This window comes from Corythoichthys intestinalis, chromosome 3, assembly GCF_030265065.1.
Source record: "Corythoichthys intestinalis isolate RoL2023-P3 chromosome 3, ASM3026506v1, whole genome shotgun sequence".
In the NCBI taxonomy this organism is placed as follows: Eukaryota; Metazoa; Chordata; class Actinopteri; order Syngnathiformes; family Syngnathidae; genus Corythoichthys; species Corythoichthys intestinalis.
In genome coordinates, this window is record NC_080397.1 from 28,617,976 (window position 1) to 28,641,539 (window position 23,564).

The 23,564-nt window shown below is 41.0% G+C and overlaps 1 protein-coding gene across 1 annotated transcript; it reads right to left on the minus strand.

Annotated features, from left to right (window-relative positions):
* Positions 1-3,199: 3,199 nt before the first annotated feature.
* Positions 3,200-23,435, minus strand: LOC130913500 (corticotropin-releasing factor-binding protein-like). The gene is made up of 7 exons (XM_057832165.1): positions 23,310-23,435; positions 23,152-23,242; positions 15,557-15,717; positions 15,055-15,265; positions 9,344-9,498; positions 5,983-6,103; positions 3,200-3,596 (listed from the first exon to the last, which is right to left on the minus strand). The coding sequence occupies exons 1-7, from the start codon at positions 23,391-23,393 to the stop codon at positions 3,442-3,444; spliced, it is 978 nt and encodes a 325-aa protein (XP_057688148.1). The 5' UTR covers positions 23,394-23,435; the 3' UTR covers positions 3,200-3,441.
* Between the last annotated feature and the right edge of the window lie 129 nt (positions 23,436-23,564).

The window sequence follows — 23,564 nt, forward strand, 5'->3', positions numbered from 1 at the left end:
GTTCTATGGGCTCAAAATCATGGCTCGTGCTTGCATTTCGATTTAGGACACGGTTAAACATTTTCCTTTTGTGGGAGGAGTGGGGGTTTGGGGTCGGGGGCGCACGGACTTTCTTTAGCATGTTCTCGATCACATATACAATGCTGCTGCTAGCCTGCTACCAGCCAACGCAGCATGCTTGCTGTCACGAAAATAAAAATGAATCGAAAGTTTAATTTCTAAATATGGAACGACCAACACATCATATTTACCTCTCGCTCTGTTGTATTTTTGTTTTTATGCTCATCACTATTATTTTTAGTCACTATTGTTAAAACTATAAGTGTAAATAGCTAGTTGTCGAATGTGCTGCTCTGAAATAAAGACAATACTGCATTTTGATATTTGACAGTTTAATTGCAAATCAGTATTAAGATGATCGTATTGAATTTTTGCACTGGTATTAATAAATAAAATAATCCGGTCAGCTCCCCTGTCGTCCCCGCATCTCAGATCGTCAAATGCTGACGAGAAATGATTGTTTGCGCTTTACGATGTCGCCTTTCTACCCTTATTAGTCTGTTAAGAAAAATGTAGACATATTGCGACATCTCCCGTGTCCGCGTGCGTTGTTTTGGGGCGCTTGAGTAGCGCATGATGGACGGATTGACATAATTTGTCAAACCAACCAACACCTGACACGGGAAAAAAAAAATAAAACACTTGGAAAAAATTGACATGTATATACAGTTTCATTGCAAATCAGTATTATGGTGATCGTATTGACGTTTTGCACTGGTATTAATAAATAAAATAATCCGGTCAGCTCCCCTGTCGTCCCCGCATCTCAGATCGTCAAATGCTGACGAGAAATAATTGTTTGCTCTTTACGATATCGCCTTTCTACTCTCATTAGTCTGTTAAGAAAAATGTAGACATATTGCGACATCTCCCGTGTCCATGTGCGTTGTTGTGGGGCGCTTGAGTAGCACATGATGGACGGATTGACATAATTTGTCAAACCAACCAACACCTGACACGGAAAAAAAAAATAAAACACTTGGAAAAAATGGACATGTATATACCGTTTCATTGCAAATCAGTATTATGGTGATCATACTATTCTTTTTTTCTGTGCACATATGAGGTAAATATCGCTGCCATGAAGCCTCCATATAGTGACAGTTCTTTGCCCCCTTCATTGCTGTCACGCGACCGCAGCTCAGCTTTTGCTTGCCTCGCAGCTACCCGTGTTTTAAATTACTGTAAATTTGATAGTATGTCGTAATAGGTAGTCCCGAGTCTGTTGAGAAAAGTAGTACACTAAACCATGCTCGCTAGATTTGTGTGGTGTTTTTGTCTTTTTGAGCTGCATTTGATAGGCTCCACGTTAACAAATATGTGACAAAGTCCTTTCCTTTCATTTTTTGATTCGTTCACCGCATAGTCATTACTGGAAAGTCACGTTAGCAGCAAGCTAGGTCAGGAACCGGAGGACCGAGTCACTTAACGGGAAGTGACAAAACTCAGTCTTGCCCCCTTGCCTGCACGCTGGCTGCTTATTGGCCACACGTGGAAGTGAGTAACATACGCCCTGATTCTGTTTCCGGTCCCTCCCCTGCCCGCGATGAGGCTGGCGTCTGATTGGTCGTGTGCGATGTCAGAAGACGCTGCCGCTTGCTCAACGCCCTCCCACGCAGTGAACAAGCACCAACTTCATAGAACGAATCAGTGCAGATGGTGATTAGTTCGGTCTCGTTCACCCAAACAATTCGTTCAAAAAGAACGAATCGTTCGCGACCGATACAACACTACAAAGCGGCTGCCATGGTAAAAGGCTGCAGGTGTGTACATTGCAATTTTTCTCAACTGCTCTGGTAATTCTCAAAACTACTTGTTCAGTCCTCACAACATCGCATCATTAGTGCACATCAAAAAAGCAGTTTCTCATTCCTTTGAGCAAGTTGCAGATGTTTTTGTGCATCCATGCAAAACATTTTCTACAATTCTCTGCTGTTTCCTACATTATCAGTTGCATCTGCCATGATGGTCAAAATGGATTATCATGGGTCTCTATTAAATAGTCTCACCACCCACAACCTCTAGTCATTACTTCATTGCATAAGCCTTCACATGCAAAATGGATGAACATGTTGTAAGAATATGTCAATATGTGTGTGCTTTTTTCAGAGCATTTTCATTACTTATTTTACATACATAACTTATTTTAACCTGTCCAAATTTCTAATAGTTTGGAACAATGTGAGTTTCCTCCATGCCAACATAATCAGGCAATGGTTTGCAACCCACAACAGCAAGGTAATGAAATTCGTACCTCTATACTCCCAATTTTTCCCCACATGGAGATGACAAGTGTATGATTGCCAGCCTCACAATCAGATGATTCTCCTGGATGCCATGAATGTAGCATGTGGTGACATCACAGCAGATGCCTGCAGAGGCTGGGTAAGGCATTCAAGAAGATTTTCTCCACGCTGTATAGCAAGAGAAGACCTCTGTTTTGACCAAACAGAGAGGAACGTCAAGATGTGTAGAAAGAATGGTTAGATAATCCTAACAGCATTTGAAGTTTAGTTGAGCCGATTGTCTTATGTTCACATTTCTAATTTTGTTTTTATGTTATATTTCATTGTGATACTCAGTGTTGTCTTTTGCTTTCTGTATTGCAATGACATGGTCTGTCAAGACATTGGAAAAACAGTAAAAGTGTATACTGAATCTCTTGCAAAAACGTACGAACACCATCTTTAGCATCAGAGCCTTCCACCAGAGTAACTGTTCAACTTAGAGCATGGCTAAGCAATGTGCCTTTCTTGTCCGTTCCCAATGAAACAAGGACTTGTTATTTTGACAGCATTGACATGTTCATTGACACAGAAATTTTAATTTTGAGCGATAGACGAAGTATTTTGCACAGAAAACTGACTTTTGCAGGTAATCCATGTTGTTTTGCTACATGTGCGACATGTGAGGATTGAACAAGTAGTTTTTAGAATTTCAATTCTGATCTGAGAAACGTACCAAGGCAATTGAGAAAAACTGTAATTTATGACCCAGCATGCATACTGGCGCTACATGCATTGGTATGGACTTTTTCCCGATTTTATTTTAATTGCTTATATTCAGACAATTCTAGATTCTATAATTTAAAAAAAGAAAAAAAAAAGAGAGAATTCACAATCTGCTTTGTCATGCATAGTTTTTGTATTTTATATTTGTTCAAAGCAATACAAACAAGTGATATATAAGAATGTTACACAGAATTTTCTAAACAATAAACAAAATCATATTTGTTTAGGGATTTAACATCAAACAAATGAATTTGTCGATGAGAAATAACCAGCACAGTTCATTAAATAAATACAGTACTAATAAAACTAAAATACTTCCTACTGGTTTAACCAGATGTTTGTATTTACAGATTTGATGTCATTTGGTGTCCTATTCGACATTGCACATGTTGTCCAGGCTATTCTCGTGAGTTTCGGGCAGCTCGTTACGTTGGAGTAGTCGGTAGCGGAAAGACACTCGGTTGATGTAGTTTCCGCTGGACACCAGCCTCACCACTGAGTTATCACAACCGATTTTCATCTGGGCTGAGGAACCACACAGACAACGGATGAATGAATAACCATATTTCATTAGTCAGTGGGATATTCAATCAGGTAGTATTCGCAGAAGTTGTGCCTGTTAAGTGTTCCCAAACAATGTAGACAAGTAACAATTCATCACTTTGCAGGGGAATTTGGACCCGACGGCTGTTGAGATTAATGAGCTCGAAAGTTTGTGGTAGGCATTGAATCGGACAAATGGGAGAAACACAAACACATGCAAACTATTCTGACAAGAAGAAAATGCAAATGTATTCAACCATAAATCTGTGTGACATTTCAAAAACAAGTTCGTATTTTTCTTTTGCTTCAAAAAGTTGGTTGTATATTTTAGAGACTTTTTACTTGTATGAAGTCTGTCAGAAAAATTTCAGGACGTTTGCATGAAACCAACACCCTGGACAGGTCTCCAGCCAATCCTACGGCACAAACAACGGAGACAAACAACTAATTTATTGTCTTGAATCATTGTAACGTGCATGTTTTGTAAATGTGGTGTATCGTTGGGGAACCTGCAGAACCCGAACAGGAACAGAACATGCATATGTCCTCACATAGTCTTGAAGTGCGTACGACACGAGAAAAAAAGTCTTAAATAGGATTATTATGTGAATTAGAATCATATTTTGAGATGATTCGACTATATACAACAAATTAGCAAAGCGCAGATGACGAGAAATTAGTCTTTTAATCTGCAGGTTAGCCACGCCCACCATTATAGGGCTCTAGCGTCCCCAACAGGTGGATGACATCAGCGGAGTCACGATTTCATCTTATTTAGTATGCAGCCCATTGAGTGGGAATTATTCACAACGACAAAAACACGACAAAGAGAGCCGCAAAATGTCATTGTTTCAGTCTCTCTACTCCAATATTTATACAGGATGTTCTTTTTATCCAAGTATTTTCCCTAATAGCTAAATAAATGGCTTGAGAAGGACCAGTCAGCCCGTTGAGGGGGAATTATTCAGAACGAGGAAAACGTGACGAAGAGAGCCGGAAAATGTCATTGTTTCAGTCTCTCTACTCCAATATTTTTACAGGATATTCTTTTTTATGCAAGTATTTTTCCCCAATAGCTAAATAAATGGCATGGTCATGACAAATAACAGTCTTGTGCTAAATGGAACATGAAATAATAAAAATGCATTTATTCAAGACGACTTGGCAAAATTACTCCATAATGGTCAAAACTGTCGACTTCACCTTTACGGTCGCACCTCCCGAACAATATTTTATCCCACCTAAATCAGGTTTATGTCATTTCCCTTCCCCGGCTTCGATGAATGTAAACAAACCATGAGGCGTGACAGCTAGCCGACATGCTAACCCGAAACGAGTGATGTTTCAAAGTCTTCGAAGCGGAAAATCACACATAACTAGCCCGGATTATTTCACATGACGACTGGGTTGTCGACTGTCTTCGCCGATCGGCAAACCGCCTGGCGGAGAGCAATTTACAGCTCCTTCCCCTGCTAATATGGACAGGAGAGCTCGCCGAGGAAGCAGCTGGACAATGACCGCTGAACATTAACATGCCAATCCATGATCAAACGTAAGTAGTCCTTTATTTAAAGAAAGTTTGTAGTGTTTACTTTGTAATCGCTGTATTCGCGGCTATTTTTAACTCAAAGTTGCAATTTCTGATCAGTCGGAAAATTTGACAGAACACCGGGCACATGAGCACAATAATCCGAATATAGTGCTCTCCCGGCAGGTGGATGTGCGACAAGCCGCCGGTGTTGTGCCGAAAAATAGCCGCCCCGCATGCATGTCAGCCTCAAAATGCAAGCCACCTACACATTAAAATGATCCCAGTATTTGACATAATACAAAACACGATGTTTACTCACTTCCTCGTATGTCCCATGGTCCCACAGTAGTAGGACTTGTTTTGTTTTGGCCAATATCCACCGGTGAATGGGAACCTTTTGAAACCCCAAAAAGGCTCAGACGCCTCTCCCTCCTACAGCAAGATTTTTCTGCAGCCGTTTGGCTGGCGCGATGAGAAAAATTAATGTATTCCGCAAAATCAGCTGAATCAGTCCTTCTTATACAAAAGTACGGCTGTATAGTGAAGAGGACTCCTTCCTCCATACACGTCACAGCGTCTCTTTCTCAACTCGAGACTGTTGCCGGATGTCACACATTTTCATGGCGCGGGATTCAAAAAACTAAATAAATATATCAATCGCTTCCACACACATCCAAGCGGTCCATTCAGGTGCATAAAATACCTCGTGTATTATGAAATAAACATGCTTTTTCTTGTCACAGGCACTTTAAAGACTGTTTATTTAGTTACAGAGCACACCAAGAAGTATTTCTTAGCACAGAGGTAATATTCAAAGCAAAGGAACGGAGGACTCACCAGGTGCACTGAGAGGAAAACACAGCTCAGCGACAGGGAACATGTGGGATGTGTCCACACCATTTCCTCCCAGTAACTCCACGTAGTCACCAGAACCCAAACATCCGGAGGATGGCCTCACCTTAACAAAGACAAACAACCGATGAAGCGCAGGAGTAGGTGAACATCTGGAAAAAATCATGATCAGTGTTGTCGCTAACGCGTTACGAAGAAACGAGTTACTGTAATCTGATTACTTTTTTTCAGTAACGCGTCATCTAATGCGTTCATTTTTCCAAACCAGTAATCTGATTAAAGTTAGTTTCCTTAGTGTCTGTGCGTTACTATTTTGTTATTGCCTCATAATGTATGTAGAATGAAGACTATTGTAGTCGTGCACGAAGAGCATTTTGAATAGAAAGTGATAGAAAGGTTCCCGCTATGTGTTTGTTTCCATGGTAACCGCTCAAAGTTTTTCCTGTTTTGTTCTCGAGTCACACGTGCTAAGTGTTTAGGGACTGATAAAGTCGTGTGCCAGCGCTGGTGCACATTCGAGCCGAGTGCAGCCACCTGTTGACATGTGAGAGGGAATGTTAATCTGTGTGTCCATGAATGAACGTGAGTATTTTTCCTTCATTCTAGAGCATAGGTGTCAAACCAGTTCCACAAAGGGCCAAGTGGGTGCTGGACTTTGTTCCAACCGATAAAGCGCAAACAGCTTAACCACTGAATTTTTTGTTGAAACAAGCAGCACCTCATAAAGTTTAACTGATTACCCATGTAAGAGATCAGATTGGTCAAAATGTGTCCTCTTCGTTGGTTGGAAAGAAAAACCTGCACCCACTTAGCCCTTTATGGAATCAGTTTGACACCAGTGTTTTAGAGGGTTCCAGCAATAGGTTGGAGCAGCCACATGCGTGGCTGTTTCGTAGCTTTGCCGTTGCAATGGCGGGTAGTCGGTGACCATTGTTTACATCATATTAGTGTTGCACATATATGCCGTGAGGTGATGTGTTCGTTTAGTATCTTTGGGATGTGTCGTAAGTCTGATTGAGTGTAAAGTGCTTAGTTGCCGCCACATTTTGTGGCCAAATTGACCGTGTGTGTGTATGGCGCACATCCGCGCCCGCCCCCACCTTTGTGTTTATTGCACTGTGCAGTTCATTTGTGTGTTGTTAATTATTGTCCAGTCAATTTGCATGGTTTTATATTGGCACTGATATGCTGTTAAACCTTACCCCTAAACCCTAACCCGAAATTCAGAATTGTTGTCATTAGGCTTAATCTTTGGGTTAGAGGGGTTTAATTAGGCGGTGGAGTTTACTTCAACAAATTCAATGCAGTTTGTCAGTTATTTGTTAGTCTCAGGGCTCCGGAGTGGCTAAGCTAGCGGGAGTCAATGGTGGTTGAAACTCCTTCGACTAATTAAACCTACGCTAACTCGAATATTATGCCTTTACAGTGCCTTGCAAAAGTATTCGGCCCCCTTGAACCTTGCAACCTTTCGCCACATTTCAGGCTTCAAACATAAAGATATAAAATTTTAATTTTTTGTCAAGAATCAACAACAAGTGGGACACAATCGTGAAGTGGAACAAAATTTATTGGATAATTTAAACTTTTTTAACAAATAAAAAACTGAAAAGTGGGGCGTGCAATATTATTCGGCCCCCTTGCGTTAATACTTTGTAGCGCCACCTTTTGCTCCAATTACAGCTGCAAGTCGCTTGGGGTATGTTTCTATCAGTTTTGCACATCGAGAGACTGACATTCTTGCCCATTCTTCTTTGCAAAACAGCTCGAGCTCAGTGAGGTTGGATGGAGAGTGTTTGTGAACAGCAGTCTTCAGCTCTTTCCACAGATTCTCGATTGGATTCAGGTCTGGACTTTGACTTGGCCATTCTAACACCTGGATACGTTTATTTTTGAACCATTCTATTGTAGATTTGGCTTTATGTTTTGGATCATTGTCCTGTTGGAAGATAAATCTCCGTCCCAGTCTCAGGTCTTGTGCAGATACCAACAGGTTTTCTTCCAGAATGTTCCTGTATTTGGCTGCATCCATCTTCCCGTCAATTTTAACCATCTTCCCTGTCCCTGCTGAAGAAAAGCAGGCCCAAACCATGATGCTGCCACCACCATGTTTGACAGTGGGGATGGTGTGTTCAGGGTGATGAGCTGTGTTGCTTTTACGCCAAACATATCGTTTTGCATTGTGGCCAAAAAGTTCAATTTTGGTTTCATCTGACCAGAGCACCTTCTTCCACATGTTTGGTGTGTCTCCCAGGTGGCTTGTGGCAAACTTTAAAGGAGACTTTTTATGGATATCTTTGAGAAATGGCTTTCTTCTTGCCACTCTTCCATAAAGGCCAGATTTGTGCAGTGTACGACTGATTGTTGTCCTATGGACAGACTCTCCCACCTCAGCTGTAGATCTCTGCAGTTCATCCAGAGTGATCATGGGCCTCTTGGCTGCATCTCTGATCAGTTTTCTCCTTGTTTGAGAAGAAAGTTTGGAAGGACGGCCGGGTCTTGGTAGATTTGCAGTGGTCTGATGCTCCTTCCATTTCAATATGATGGCTTGCACAGTGCTCGTTGAGATGTTTAAAGCTTGGGAAATCTTTTTGTATCCAAATCCGGCTTTAAACTTCTCCACAACAGTATCTCGGACCTGCCTGGTGTGTTCCTTGGTTTTCATAATGCTCTCTGCACTTTAAACAGAACCCTGAGACTATCACAGAGCAGGTGCATTTATACGGAGACTTGATTACACACAGGTGGATTCTATTTATCATCATCGGTCATTTAGGACAACACTGGGTCATTCAGAGATCCTCACTGAACTTCTGGAGTGAGTTTGCTGCACTGAAAGTAAAGGGGCCAAATAATATTGCACGCCCCACTTTTCAGTTTTTTATTTGTTAAAAAAGTTTAAATTAACCAATAAATGTTGTTCCACTTCATGATTGTGTCCCACTTGTTGTTGATTCTTGACAAAAAAAATTAAATTTCATATCTTTATGTTTGAAGCCTGAAATGTGGCGAAAGGTTGCAAGATTCAAGGGGGCCGAATACTTTTGCAAGGCACTGTATGTGAAAAATTCTGATCTTCCCCTTCAAATTCAATTATCGGAAAGTCAATTACATGCGATTACATTTTTATGTGGTCATTCTTATGTTGAGGCGGCAAAGGGTGAAAAATTGATAAAAAGTAACCGATAAATTAATTTAAAGTAACTTTGTTACTTCAATAATAAATTAATCAGTAAAGTAACTAGATTTCTTTTTCTGAGGCATAATCAGCCACTAAATTACTTTTTCGAGTAATCGGTGACGAGACTGATCATGATTATAATCAAGCATATAGATATATGTGTCTGACCATGGGCCTGAGCTGGTTGCTTTGGTCCTGTTCCAAGGTGAGCTGCGTCACCTGTATCTCCACCGGGTAAATGATGGAGAAGCTGCAGTTCCTGTTCTGATAGGGCATCACCATGGTGAAGCTGCCCTCGGGACTCTGAGACATGATGTTGCACGCTACAACACACGCACATACGTATAAGACATGCCATGGGACATAGGCAGCATCAGTGTATACTTTGAACGCTAACACTATTGAAATGCAAAGATGCTAAGTGAGACACATAGTCTATAGAGAGATGGTGATACAGTGAGACCTGTGAGTTTAACTTGATGCATTTGTTCTTCATCATTTAAAATTGTAATTATTGTTTTATCTATTATTTGTTTTATTCATGGATTTGATATATGATGTGTGAGTGATTTTGAGTAATTTACTGGAGCAGTATAATGCAGTTATGCTCCAACAAAATAGGTTCGAGGTCATTAACCAAAATAAAAATTCATACATAAGGCACACTGGAATATAAATCGCACTGTCAGTTTTGGGGGTAAAACAAGGATTTTAAGTGGGCCTTGTAGTCCAAAAATGTCAATATTTATTTATGTGAATATTGTTTGTATTTACTTGGAAAATGGATTTTAAAAGAAATTATTCATTCATCTTCCGATCTTCTATTCTCACGAGGGTCGCTGGAGCCTGTCCCAGCTAACTACTGGCCGATTCACAGTGTACCGAATCGGTTGCCAGCCAGTCACAGGGCACAAGGAATCGAACAATCATTCACGCCCACTCATACCTGGGGACAAATGAGAGTGTTCAATCAGCCTAGCATGCATGTTTTTGGGATGGGTGAGGAAACTGGAGTAACCGGGGAAAGCCCACACAGGAACAGCGAGAACATGCAAACGCCACACAGGGAGGGACGGAGCCTGGGATTTAACCCTTGATCTCAGAACTGTGAAGTGGACATGCTAACCACTCTTTGTTGTTATTTATGATTTTTTTTTTTTTTAGGCGCCAAAAAATAGTGGTTCTGGCCAACTGAGATCTAATTACCCTGAATGTGACCTGCGAACCAAAATGATACAAGCAAATAATTGTGGTAAACACCTGGGCACCACTTAAAATTGTCAAAATTTCAAAAACTAATGTGAACCCATGTGGGCTGACATAGGTAGTGCCAATGAGCAAAACCAAATTAAATCAAAGTCGATATTATTCATTCATTCATTCATTCATTCATTCATCTTCTGTCTTCTGGCTGCTAACTATTGACAGTACACGGGGTACACCCTGAATTGCTTGCAAGGAGACAAACAACCATTCATGTGCATCATACAACTTAAGTGGTCAATCGGTCTACCCTGCGTTTTTTTGTGAGGGAGGGAGGAAGAAACCAGAATACCTGGAGGTTTCCATGCAGGAATGGGGAGAACATGCAAACTCCACACAGGATTGAACCTTAATCTCAGAACTGGAAGGCAAACATGCGGACCATTCAAATACTGTGCCGCCTCCGAAGCCCATATCCCCTTGTTAAAACTGACATGGGGCCCAGACAGATATGTTGGCTGGGAAGTGACACGCACTGCAACCCTTGCTAAAAAAAATGCTTTGCCCCATTGGTAGATAGTGGCTGGTTACCACCATCACCAGCAAGACCAGCACAAAAACCACCAACATACAGTGGTATGAAAAAGTATTTGAACCTTTTGAAATTTCTTACATTTCTGCATAAATTCACCATCAAATATGAGCTGATCTTTTGTCAAAGTCATGCAGATGAAAAAACAGTGTCTGCTTTAACTAAAACCACCCAAACATTTATAGGTTTTCATATTTTAATGAGGATAGTATGCAAACAATGACGGTAGGGGGGTAGATAAGTAATTGAACATCACATTTAATATTTTGTTTGAGTCGCCCCCCCGCCCAGGCAGCAAGAACTTCAACCAGACACTTCCTGCAGCTTCAGATGAGTCTGGCACATCGATCAGGACTACAGTAATCTTCGCCCATTCTTCTCCTCAGAATTGCTGTAGTTCAGTCAGATTCCTGGGATGGCTGGCATGAATCACGGTCTTTAGGTCATGCCACAGCATCTTAATGGGGTTCAAGTCTGGACTTTGATTTGGCCACTCCACAACGTGTATTTTGCCCTTCTGGAACCATTCTAAAGTTGATTTACTTCTGTGTTTTGGATCATTGTCTTGTTCCAGCATTCATCCTCTTTTTAGCTTCAACTGTCTGATAGACGGCCTCAGGATTTCCTGCAAAATATCCTGATAAACCTTTGAATTCATTCTTCCTCTTCCTCTTTCTTCTTCTTGCAAGTTGCCCAGGCCCTGAGGCAGCAAAACACCCCCAAATCATGATGCTCCCTCCACCATGCTTTACAGTGCGGATTAGGTGTTGATATTGGTGAGCTGTTCCATTTTTCCTCTGCACATGGCGTTGTGTGTTACTCCCAAACAATTAAACTTTGGTTTCATCAGTCCACAAAATATTTGCCAAAACGTCTGTAGAGTGTCAAAGTGCCTTTTTGCGAACATTAAACGAGCAACAATGTTGTTTTTTTTTAGACAGCAGTGGCTTCCTCCGTGGAATACTTCCATGATTCTTGGCCAAAGTTTTCCATATAGTTGATGTATGCACAGAGATGTGTACAAAGAGATAGTGGACTGTGCCAGTGGTTTCTGGAAGTCTTTAGCACAGGGGTCCCCATCTGCCGGGCCGCGGACCGGTACCGGTCCATGGCGCATTTGCTACTGGGCCGCACAGAAATAATAATTTAATAACAACCGCATTCTGGCAGAATTAACCCTGTGCCCCTGCTTAACACACCAATATCCCTGTCTACTCTAGATATAATACTACGGGATAGATTAGAATGTCGTCATAGAAATCCATTGATTGGACTGCTAGCAATACATCTTGTTTGTGTATATAATATATCTATGTGTGCTTGTCCTCGATAATAACGTAATGCTAGGCCGTGGGCGCAGCACATTTGTTCACGGAAATAATTAGCCCCCACACGAGCGAAGATGACTGGAAAACGGACGTCTTTGCAGATATTTTTACGGCGAAAAGGGCACCTGACAAGCCTACAACCTCCAAGACCCACAAACTGCGAAGGAATGGATTCGTGACCCGTTTGTGAATAAACCAAGTGATTCGAGCATGTCTGTGCAAAAGGAAGAACAACTTGTAGAGATCGCAAATGACGGCGACCTTATTAAACGTACATTTGACACAACAACTCTACCGAGGTTCTGGATTAAAGTCGCTCTGGAATATCCTGACATCGCTACAAGAGCATTGAAAACGTTGCTACAATTTCCAACATCGTATCTTTGTGAAGCGGGCTTCTGTTTAACGACAAGGCGAAGTCGTTAATGGTGAGAGCGGTGTGCAGTTGTGTGCAGCTTACATGGCAGGATGTATCTGAGGAGAACTTTTTTACAAGTCCTTCCATGATTAAACGTAAGTTAATATTCCTTTCTTTCAAGAAAGTTAGTAGTGTTTACTTTGGAATCGCTGCATTTGCGCATTTTGCGGCTATGTTTAACGTTACGCGCATGCGCAGAACCGCATCGTTGCAATTTTTGATGGGTTGCAAAATTTGTCAGAACACCGGTCCGTGAAAAAAAAAGACCCAAATAACACCGGTCCGTGGTGCAAAAAAGGTTGGGGACCCCTGCTTTAGCAGACACTTTAGGGTTCTTTTTTACCTCTCTGAGTATTCTGCGCTGAACTCTTGGCGTCATCTTTGGTGGACGGCCACTCCTTGGGAGAGAAGCAACAGTGCCAAACTCTCTCCATTTGTAGACAACTTCTGTGACTGTGGATTGATGAATGTAAAAGCGATGGCTGACCAGAATGTGGTAATGGAGGCAGTGTGCTGACAGCTGGGAGCTAGTGGGCGTGGCAAGCAGTGGAGAGAGTGTGTGTGAACGTTTCTTTCTAGGTGATTCCAATCGGGCCTGATCAGCACCCTGCCAGCCGGATTGGTGGGGATGAGTGTAGATTAGCAATAAATGCAACACTGCCAGAGGACATGAGGAGGAAGAAAGGGAGGACTGGCTGTTTCTGGCACACACTCAACGTTGGGGAGAATTCGACAGCACGCTGCACGAGACGAGGGCAACGAACACAGGCCAGCCCAAATGTTACGCCACATAACTCACCGACCGTACAGTGTCTGCATCTGCCAGGATTGGAGGAGCACACCCAGACGCTAAGACGCCACCTCCCTGTCCGCTGTTAGCCTCGACAATTGACGCCATAAAATGTCTCTTGCGCCCCCCTGCCTTTGGGACAATCCCAGACTGGCCACAAAGAGGGGAAGAGCGCCAGTAAGCAAGAACGGCACATTCTTTAGCGGGGGGGGGGGGGGGGGGGTGGACAAATTGTTTTATCATTTTATGCATTTTTTAAGTGACTGCTCTCAAACATGCGAGATTTTTGAGGTGGTCCCTGGCTATCTACAAGTGGTCCCAGTGTGAAGTTTGTGGCCTCAATCCCCGGGAGCCCCGGAGGCCTGCTGGGCCAAACTGGCCACAAAGAAGGGAAGAGCGCCAGTAAGCAAGAACGGCACATTCTTTAGCGGGGGGGGGGGGGGGGGGTCGACAAATTGTTTTATTATGTTATACATTTTTAAGCGACTGCTCTCAACTGCGAGATTTTTGAGGTGGTCCCTGGCTATCTACAAGTGGTCCCAGTGTGAAGTTTGTGGCCTCAATGCCTGGGAGCCCCGGAGGCCTGCTGGCGTGAACTTGTTTTTGTGTTGTTTTGGATTTCAGTGCTGTGCCAAAAGCAGAGCTGTACGAACCACACACAGCCCTGCCCAAGCCAAAATCGAAACTTTTTTTTTCTTTTGATCCTTTTAATTAACCAACTTTGTCTGGACAAAGCAAAGTACCCTTCTAGTCTCCATTTACTGCTTTCCAGGGGTGTACAAAACCTGCCTATTGTTACATGAACATCCAGACTCTTGGAGAATGTCCTATCCTTTCCCAGCTTTATACAAATCAACAATGCTTGATCGCAGATCTTCAGACAGCTCTTATGAGGCATGCTGCACATGGACAATGCTTCTTATCAAGACAATTCTTACCAGGTGTGTGTTTTATAGTGGGTCAAACCACTCATCGGTGATTAGGCACACACCTGACTTAAATTGTTTGGTAAAAATTTATTTCAATTGTTCTTTAAGTCTCCTTAGGCAGAGGGTTCACTTACTTATTTTCCTCCCTTCTGTCATTGTTGGCATTCTATCCTCAATAAAATATGGAAACCTTTAAATGTTTGGGTGGTTTTAGTTAAAGCAGGCACTGTTTTTACATCTGTGTGATTATGACAAAGATCAGATCACATTTGATGATGATTTTATGCAAAAATGTTAGAAATTACAGATACTTTCTCATACCACTGTAGGTACTCACCAGCATATGCTATTTTATGTTTGTTTGTTGTTTTTTAAACAGGAAAGCCAACAGCAAGCAGATTACCAAGAGCTGCCATTCAAACTCACATTTTCCCCCGCTGAGTGCTATTTTCTAGCCTTTCTTGGCCTCCCTGCCAGAATGTGATGAACACCATGTTGACAGCCTGTTTGTCTTGCAGCCTGACAGCAGGTGCCCACCTCTTCTTCTCAATCTCACTCCTGGCAATGACGCACTACTGAGTGTGAAATGTGCAACAAGCACGCCCCGGTCTGCACTTACGGAAAGGGTTGTGCAGCTTCTTGACAATGAGGGTGAAGCCACTGTTAGGGCTGCGAATGCGGAAGAAGACCATGGCGACATTCTGAGATGAGCGAATGGCATGGCCCGGCACCGTAGAGGAGCAGATGTCCGTGTAGCGCCGGTGCAAAGGCAGCGGGTGGTCCTGACTGCTGGGGAACTTCTCCCCCTTCAAAACCCAGCCATCAAATATCTGAAAGTGGGCATCAAAAATGCACAGACAAAAAAAAAAAAAAAAAAAAAAATCAGTAGCCCTCAAGTTTAAAATGAGCCAGACCATTTATTTAATACTATGTTTTGTCATTAAAAGTTTCAAAAACTCATGAGATTAATTCTTCAGTTTTTTCATTTTGTATATTTAGCCCTCATTTTGCTGTATTTTTCTAAATAATTACATTATTTGGATCTTTAAAGATTGATATACAAAATCATTTGTTTATAACAGCAACTCAATGTCCATTTCAGGGTGTGACAGACACTCAACCTTGATAAAGTCGCCAGCGTTGCAGTCGATGTTGACGTCAGAGAGCTCCAGACTGATAACCTCGCCAGGCTCGCTGATAATGAAGGTGGCGCAAAGCAGCTGCTGTGGCACCGCCACCGTGAAGGTGAAGTGGCCTTCGGTGGCCAACATGTCCAGGCATCCTGATGAAGAGGCCAATGACATATAAAGGGAAATAACATTTAATAACCAGTACTAACATGTGAACGAAACAATAAAATGTATTTGCTACAAGAACGTTGAGACTGTTTCTTTAAGTAGGGGTGGCCTTTCGATAACATACCACTTCGGACCAGTGATGGATACCAGAAGGGTGAAAAGGCGGCGAAAGACAACTTGCCATCTCGAGGACATTCGCTTTGGAGAATAGAGGAGAGCAAAGGGCACTGTTCATCAGGTCGGAGGACAGCACGCGGGTGTCCGGCAATCGGGCCAAGCCGAGAGCACACGTCTAGGACAACATTCTCCTCATCTGGCAATAATGGCCACGGACTTCATGGTCATTAGACCAATCACAAGAAGTCAAGTCTGTTCTCAGTTTTCTAACTTTTATAACATCGCTTGCAAGTCAGACAGCCTTGGTCAGTCTAAACCGATATTGTTAAGGGCTAGGACAGAAATAGCTCTCTGACCCAGCATGCTGTTTAGAATCCTCTGTCAGGAATTTAGGGCAATAAATTGTTGGCTTTGAACATGTCATTGTTATTAAAGTCCTTTTACGAAAATGAACATGCATGGAACCTTGAGGATTAAAGAGTTAACAGGTTATTTAAAACATAGTTCCTTCAGGTAGAAAAGAAATGTCTGCTTGCTTTCAGTTACAGCAAAGTTTAGGATCGGCCTGATTCCAAAAGCACACTTAAACACAACTTTAAGAAGCAAACCTTGAATTGAGAGTTTCTGAGGTGAGAGTTCATTCATGAATCAGTTTGACAACGTGGCATAATTTTTGGTTTTGTCAATTTGATACCTGCAACATGTTCCAAAAACAACAAAGAATTCATTCAGCTGCTCATTGGGTGCCTATCAATGGAAAGGTGTTAATTTGTACAATATTGTGGAAAAACACAATATCACTATAGATTGGTTTATTTACATTTCAAAAACCAGAAGCCATTCATTTACGAATGTGTTTGCACTTTAGTTTACATATTTAAATGTTCAGACATTAAGATTTGAATGAGACAAAATAACATGCTTTTTCTCAAATATATTGTTATAATCTTTTATTTCAGATGTACTGTAATTATTTTCTGAATAAAAATTTGTTGTTCAAAAAGTATTTTTTCAAACTTGAGTCTTGAAAAAGAGGGGGTCGTCTTATAATCAGGGCCGTCTTATATTCGGGCCGATACGGTATTTTTAATTTAGCTTTCATAGAGAATCGTAAGCCAAACAAGAACTGAGGTAGACTTACGTGTTAATACTGCGCATTAAGGCTGCCTTGATTAATCCACAACTAATCGATTGTCATAATAACCGACAAGTATTTTGATAAGCCATTGCTTGTTTAACTAGAAATGATCCAGATTATCTTCTTTGAGCCTCCTAAATTGTTTGCTGCCATTAATGCTGATAGACATCCAATCTATTTGAAATGTGGGCATCCAACATAGTTAAGGACAGCCAATGAGATAACAGTGAATGCAAACTTATTATAAATAGTGAAGTCCCAATCCTATACAAGATCGGATCGAATCCTGTAGTCGAGTGTTTTCAGAACCATCATGCTTTTTGGTTGCTGTTAATCAAACCACTAGGCAAATATATCCGCTGAGTGACAACTGCTGTATAGAAACTAATGATAACAACAGAGCATCATGTAATATTTGTTGGAAAAAAAAAACAAAAAAACATTCGTCTTGTGTTAGCTTTCTGTTACCTTCCCCGGTGTTCGGTTTGTTTTTGACCCGTCTTTTAAATCTGCAATAGAATATCATTAAGAAATAAATATATATGATCCAATGTGTTTGTTTCCTCCTGGTTACTTGTTAGGATTCTTCATCTATGAAAAAATGGTTACAATATTTTCCTTGTACCCATTGAGGGCTTTTCTTTTGACGGCATACTCATTTTCAATATTAAAAAAATGCCCTCTAAAATCCCAAGACAATTACATAAAATGTTGTCATGTTACCAGACTATTCCTGAGGGATAAAAGAAGACATCAGTCAAATGTTCATTGTTGTATATACAGTGCCTTGCAAAAGTATTCGGCCCCCTTGAATCTTGCAACCTTTCGCCACATTTCAGGCTTCAAACCTAAAGATATGAAATTTAATTTTTTTGTCAAGAATCAACAACAAGTGGGACACAATCGTGAAGTGGAACAACATTTATTGGATAGTTTAAACTTTTTTAACAAATAGAAAACTGAAAAGTGGGGCGTGCAATATTATTCGGCCCCTTTACTTTCAGTGCAGCAAACTCACTCCAGAAGTTCAGTGAGGATCTCTGAATGATCCAATGTTGTCCTAAATGACCGATGATGATAAATAGAATCCACCTGTGTGTAATCAAGTCTCCGTATAAATGCACCTGCTCTGTGATAGTCTCAGGGTTCTGTTTAAAGTGCAGAGAGCATTATGAAAACCAAGGAACACACGAGGCAGGTCCGAGATACTGTTGTGGAGAAGGATTTGGATACAAAAAGATTTCCCAAGCTTTAAACATCTCAAGGAGCACTGTGCAAGCCATCATATTGAAATGGAAGGAGCATCAGACTACTGCAAATCTACCAAGACCCGGCCGTCCTTCCAAACTTTCTTCTCAAACAAGGAGAAAACTGATCAGAGATGCAGCCAAGAGGCCCATGATCACTCTGGATGAACTGCAGAGATCTACAGTTGAGGTGGGAGAGTCTGTCCATAGGACAACAATCAGTCGTACACTGCACAAATCTGGTCTTTATGCAAGAGTGGCAAGAAGAAAGCCATTTCTCAAGATATCCATAAAAAGTCTCGTTTAAAGTTTGCCACAAGCCACCTGGGAGACACACCAAACATGTGGAAGAAGGTGCTCTGGTCAGATGAAACCAAAATTGAACTTTTTGGCCACAATGCAAAACGATATGTTTGGCGTAAAAGCAACACAGCTCATCACCCTGAACACACCATCCCCACTGTCAAACATGGTGGTGGCAGCATCATGGTTTGGGCCTGCTTTTCTTCAGCAGGGACAGGGAAGATGGTTAAAATTGACAGGAAGATGGATGCAGCCAAATACAGGAACATTCTGGAAGAAAACCTGTTGGTATCTGCACAAGACCTGAGACTGGGACGGAGATTTATCTTCCAACAGGACAATGATCCAAAACATAAAGCCAAATCTACAATGGAATGGTTCAAAAATAAACGTATCCAGGTGTTAGAATGGCCAAGTCAAAGTCCAAACCTGAATCCAATCTAGAATCTGTGGAAAGAGCTGAAGACTGCTGTTCACAAACACTCTCCATCCAACCGCACTGAGCTCAAGCTGTTTTGCAAGGAAGAATGGGCAAGAATGTCAGTCTCTCGATGTGCAAAACTGATAGAAACATACCCCAAGCGACTTGCAGCTGTAATTGGAGCAAAAGGTGGCGCTACAAAGTATTAACGCAAGGGGGCCGTATAATATTGCACGCCCCACTTCTCAGTTTTTTATTTGTTAAAAAAGTTTAAATGATCCAATAAATTTTGTTCCACTTCACGATTGTGTCCCACTTGTTGTTGATTCTTGACAAAAAATTAAAATTTCATATCTTTATGTTTGAAGCCTGAAATGTGGCGAAAGGTTGCAAGGTTCAAGGGGGCCGAATACTTTTGCAAGGCACTGTATTTTAATTTTAATATTTTATTAACTATAGGAACATATATGGTGCTTGGGTCAATTTCGACCCGTATATATTTACTTAGAAATAAAAAAAAAAAATTTAAAAAGGGAGGGGGGGTCTTGTAATTTCTCTGTGGGTGTTTTGGATGATGTTGAGGTAGGGCTGGCAGATGCCACTGTGGGCATGGAGTACTTGGTGAGCTCTGCAGCTGTCCGACCAATGCAAAGTTGGCTGAGACTCGGTTTACCCGTTCCTTTTTCCAATGTATGGATTTACAAGTGAATTTCCTAACTCACTGAGAAATATTATCCGCTTGTTTTTTTTTTTTTTTGTGATTTATATTTTTATGTTTAATTCCACTTTTGGTAAATCTGAGTCCACAACAAAAATGTATCGTATGCAGGACACATTTTGGATGTTGTAAAAAACAGCCATCTCTTGGTATATCCGAGACTGGTATAGGTGGCAGTCAGTTTGTCCAGGTTGTGTGCTCGTTCTTTGTTTTTTATTGTAATGAAGTGTGATTTGGGGTTTTTCCACTTCTTGATGACACAGCTGCAACTCTATGATGAGTGGACATCACTATGGCATTCCGGCGTTTTTTGGGACAGTATGAAGTAGCAAAAGCGGTGACTGTAAAAACAAACTTTAATGATAGTAGAGCTCTGTTATTTACATGCAACAATTCAGTAGGGAGTTCAGGTTTATTTATTTTACTGAGCCCACCTTGGTAAGTTTCCATCTGAGCAGTAATTGTGCAAGGTCATAACGACAAAAAAATTGTCAAAAGTGATGTTTTGATGTCGTCATATCAAGAACAATGTATTTTCCGTGTTTTTTTTTTTTTTTTTTGTGGGGGGGGGTTGTTTTTTAATGGAGAATGCCACTAGCAGATTTGACAGTGTAAATCTGAAGATTTCAGGCGTAGCTTGTTTCTGCGTGACAGGCTGCCCATATTTCTATACCATAGTTTCCTGTCTTACTCGGCATGTATGGCCATAAGGGGCATCTTCTTTGGAAAGGGAGAAAATGTTCATCCACCTTCACCTCTGGCCCTGGGTTGACCATCAGGAATGAGTTTTAACCATCTCTACCAGACATCCTAGAGTCTAAACCAGGGGTGTCCAAACTTTTTGCAAAGGGGGCCAGATTTGGTGTGGTAAAAATGTGGAGGGCCGACCTTAGCCGTTACGTAGAACAATATATTTAAGCTAATTTTAGCAAGCCATTCTATGTGTCACATTTGCTTTATTATTTTAAAAAAAAATTAATTTAGGGCTGTCAAAATTATTGCGTTAACGGGTGGTAATTAATTTTTTAAATTAATCACGTTAAAATATTTGACGCAATTAACGCACATGCCCCGCTCAAACAGTTTAAAATGACTGCACAGTGTCATGTCCACTTGTTACTTGTGTTTTTTGGTGTTTTGTCGCCCTCTGCTGGCGCTTGGGTGCGGCTGATTTTATGGGTTTCAGCACCATGAGCACTGTGTAATTATTGACATCAACGATGGCGAGCTACTAGTTTATTTTTTGATTGAAAATTTTACAAATTTTATTAAAACGAAAACATTAAGAGGGGTTTTAATATAAAATTTCTATAACTTGTACTAACATTTATCTTTTAAGAACTACAAGTCTTTCTATCCATGGATCGCTTTAACAGAATGTTAATGTTCATGTCATCTTGTTGATTTATTGTTATAATAAACAAATACAGTACTTATGTACAGTATGTTGAATGTATATATCCGTCTTGTGTCTTATCTTTCCATTCCAACAATAATTTACAGAAAAATATGGCATATTTTATAGATGGTTTGAATTGCGATTAATTACGATTAATTAATTTTTAAGCTGTGATTAACTCGAATAAAATTTTAATCGTTTGACAACCCTAAATTAATTATTTATAATTTATAATTATAATCTCACAACTAGCCTTTGTGGCGTTTTCTTTCGACTCTCGGGCTCTTGCGAAATCCTGCTGCTGTAAAATTTAACTAGCTTCAAGTTGCTTCAATTTCTCGCTACATATCTTCCCTGTAATCTTGTCGTACATGTCAGCGGCTCTTGTTTGTTAATATCGCCTCACATTGAACTCTTTAAAAACAACGACTGTCTCTTTGCAAATGACGCAGACACAGTTGTTGCATATTTTAGAGAAGAACAATACAGTAGTCCAATTTCCACCTATCCTTGAAGCGTCGGCCGTCACAGTCAACTTTCTTTTTTTTGTTGATTGTCGCCATTTTAGAAATGGGGACTAAAGGGTAACGCGGGGTAATGTTGCTTAGAATGCTGCTGCCTTTTAGTGGGTAAATGAGGAGCAGCATTTAGTGTGTAAGCTACTTCATATGCTGGTAGCAGTACTGCTGACCAATTAATTAAGTCTGTGTGCGGCCCAGAAGTTATTGATTTTATGACAGAGGCTGGGGGCCGGATAAAATTTGACCACGGGCCGCATTTGGCCCCAGGGCCGGACTTTGGACATGACTGGTCTAGACAGTCAGAAGGAACAGAGCTCCGACCGATATTGCCATTTTCGGACATATATGTTCAAGCGGGTGCAGCTCCTCATGAATGACTTCCTCTTCAGAGGATGTGTAAGAGTCTTCCGATGGATACTCCACAATGTCTAACTCCTCAGAACTCTGGTCTTCTGCATCCCACTGCTGTTCTGAGTCCCCAGCCTCATTATCAGCAAAGATGTGATCATAAGCTTGGCTTGCAGAGAAAGTTTGCCTCAATGTCGCGCTTTGTAATCTGAAATGCTTACTCTGATAATCACAAACTCCAAACTGACCTTGCCTGACATGCCTAGGGAAGTACTGAAAAAGCTCTAGTGGATGGGGTGGATGTTTCTTGTGGACTGTTGGCTCAGGGGTGGCACATATTATGTTTTTTTAAGTCTTACATTTTAACCGGGTCAAAACTGAACCTAACACCACAAATGTGATAATTTTCACCAGAACATTTTAGAAAGGAAAAAAAAAATTGAATTCCAAGATTAAATTTTTTAAATTGATGTTCCTGATAAAGTAATTGAGTCTCAGTGTGATACCAAAAAATATTTAGTGCTCATAATTATTTAAAACTGCAAACGGGTCGGTACCAACCCCAACACAAGACTAAGGAAAAAATATAATTTGTCATTTACTGGTTAGATTATTTTTTGCATTATTTTTATTGGTCTAAAAATTTAGGTATGGGATTGCTATCGGATCGGTAATGGCAAAACCTATCTTAAAAAAAATATGGATTGGAATGTCAAAAAAATAATAAATAAATAAAAATAAAAAAACAATTGCTTTTGAAAACAATGACACAGTTACATACAGTAGATCCATAGTCTAACTTTTCTCCGCGCATACAGTAGTTATTGCTTCCAATGCACATTCACAGGTAAAATGTTAAGCCAACAGTTATGTAAATGACAATAATTCATAGGTGATTTTTTTGTTTGTTTGTTTGAGCTTTTTAGTCAACAAATCACAAAAACAACTGGTTTATTGAAATGAATCAAAATAATCGTTTGTGGCAGCGGAACTAATTTCAACTACTTTGATTAAAACCTGCTAAAAGAGCCCTAGCCTCAATAGGTGTCACTGTTTTGGTTAGCAAAAGAATTGAAATAGGCTCAACAGTGTTCAGTGCGCTTAAAAGATTGTAATTCATACTCTGGCAATGTCATGTTGCAGACAGGAAATGTACACAAACAGAAGAGCTGACTTAATTTCCCCACATATAGTAAAGCCACTTACTGAGGGTTCGTCTGAAAATAAAGTCCGCTGATTCCCTCTTCTGCTCCAAGCTGAGAAGCGGATAGGATCCGGCCGAGGTGTTGTCATCATCCTGAAAGGACACATTTGAGGACGGGGCATCATGCGAGCAAATGGGTGTTTTGCAAATCGAATCTTACGCGAATATAGCGGCTGAGTATCATATGGGATGAGAGAGAGAGGAGGAGGAGGAGGAGATGTTGTGCTCGCATGGACAGAGACATGCCGATGAGGCCAGTGTGTCTGTCTGGCTTTCTCACTAAATGTTGGAGAGGAAAAGAACAACTCCAGATGCAACGTGGCTGCTTTTATACTGCAGTCGCACACGCTCAATTAAGCATCTGGCAGTCTCACTTGAATCATGTGCAAGAGTTGCTCATTGCACTGTACTGTAT

Excerpts from the sequence above, each read along its gene's own strand:
- LOC130913500 (XM_057832165.1), bottom strand. The coding sequence starts at position 23,393 with ATGTCTCTGTCCATGCGAGCACAACATCTCCTCCTCCTCCTCCTCTCT. Across the intron at positions 23,243-23,309 it reads TACTCAGCCGCTATATTCGC|GATGATGACAACACCTCGGC; the intron begins GTAAGATTCGAT and ends GTGTCCTTTCAG. Across the intron at positions 9,499-15,054 it reads GAAGCTGCACAACCCTTTCC|CGTGCAACATCATGTCTCAG; the intron begins GTAAGTGCAGAC and ends CGTGTGTTGTAG.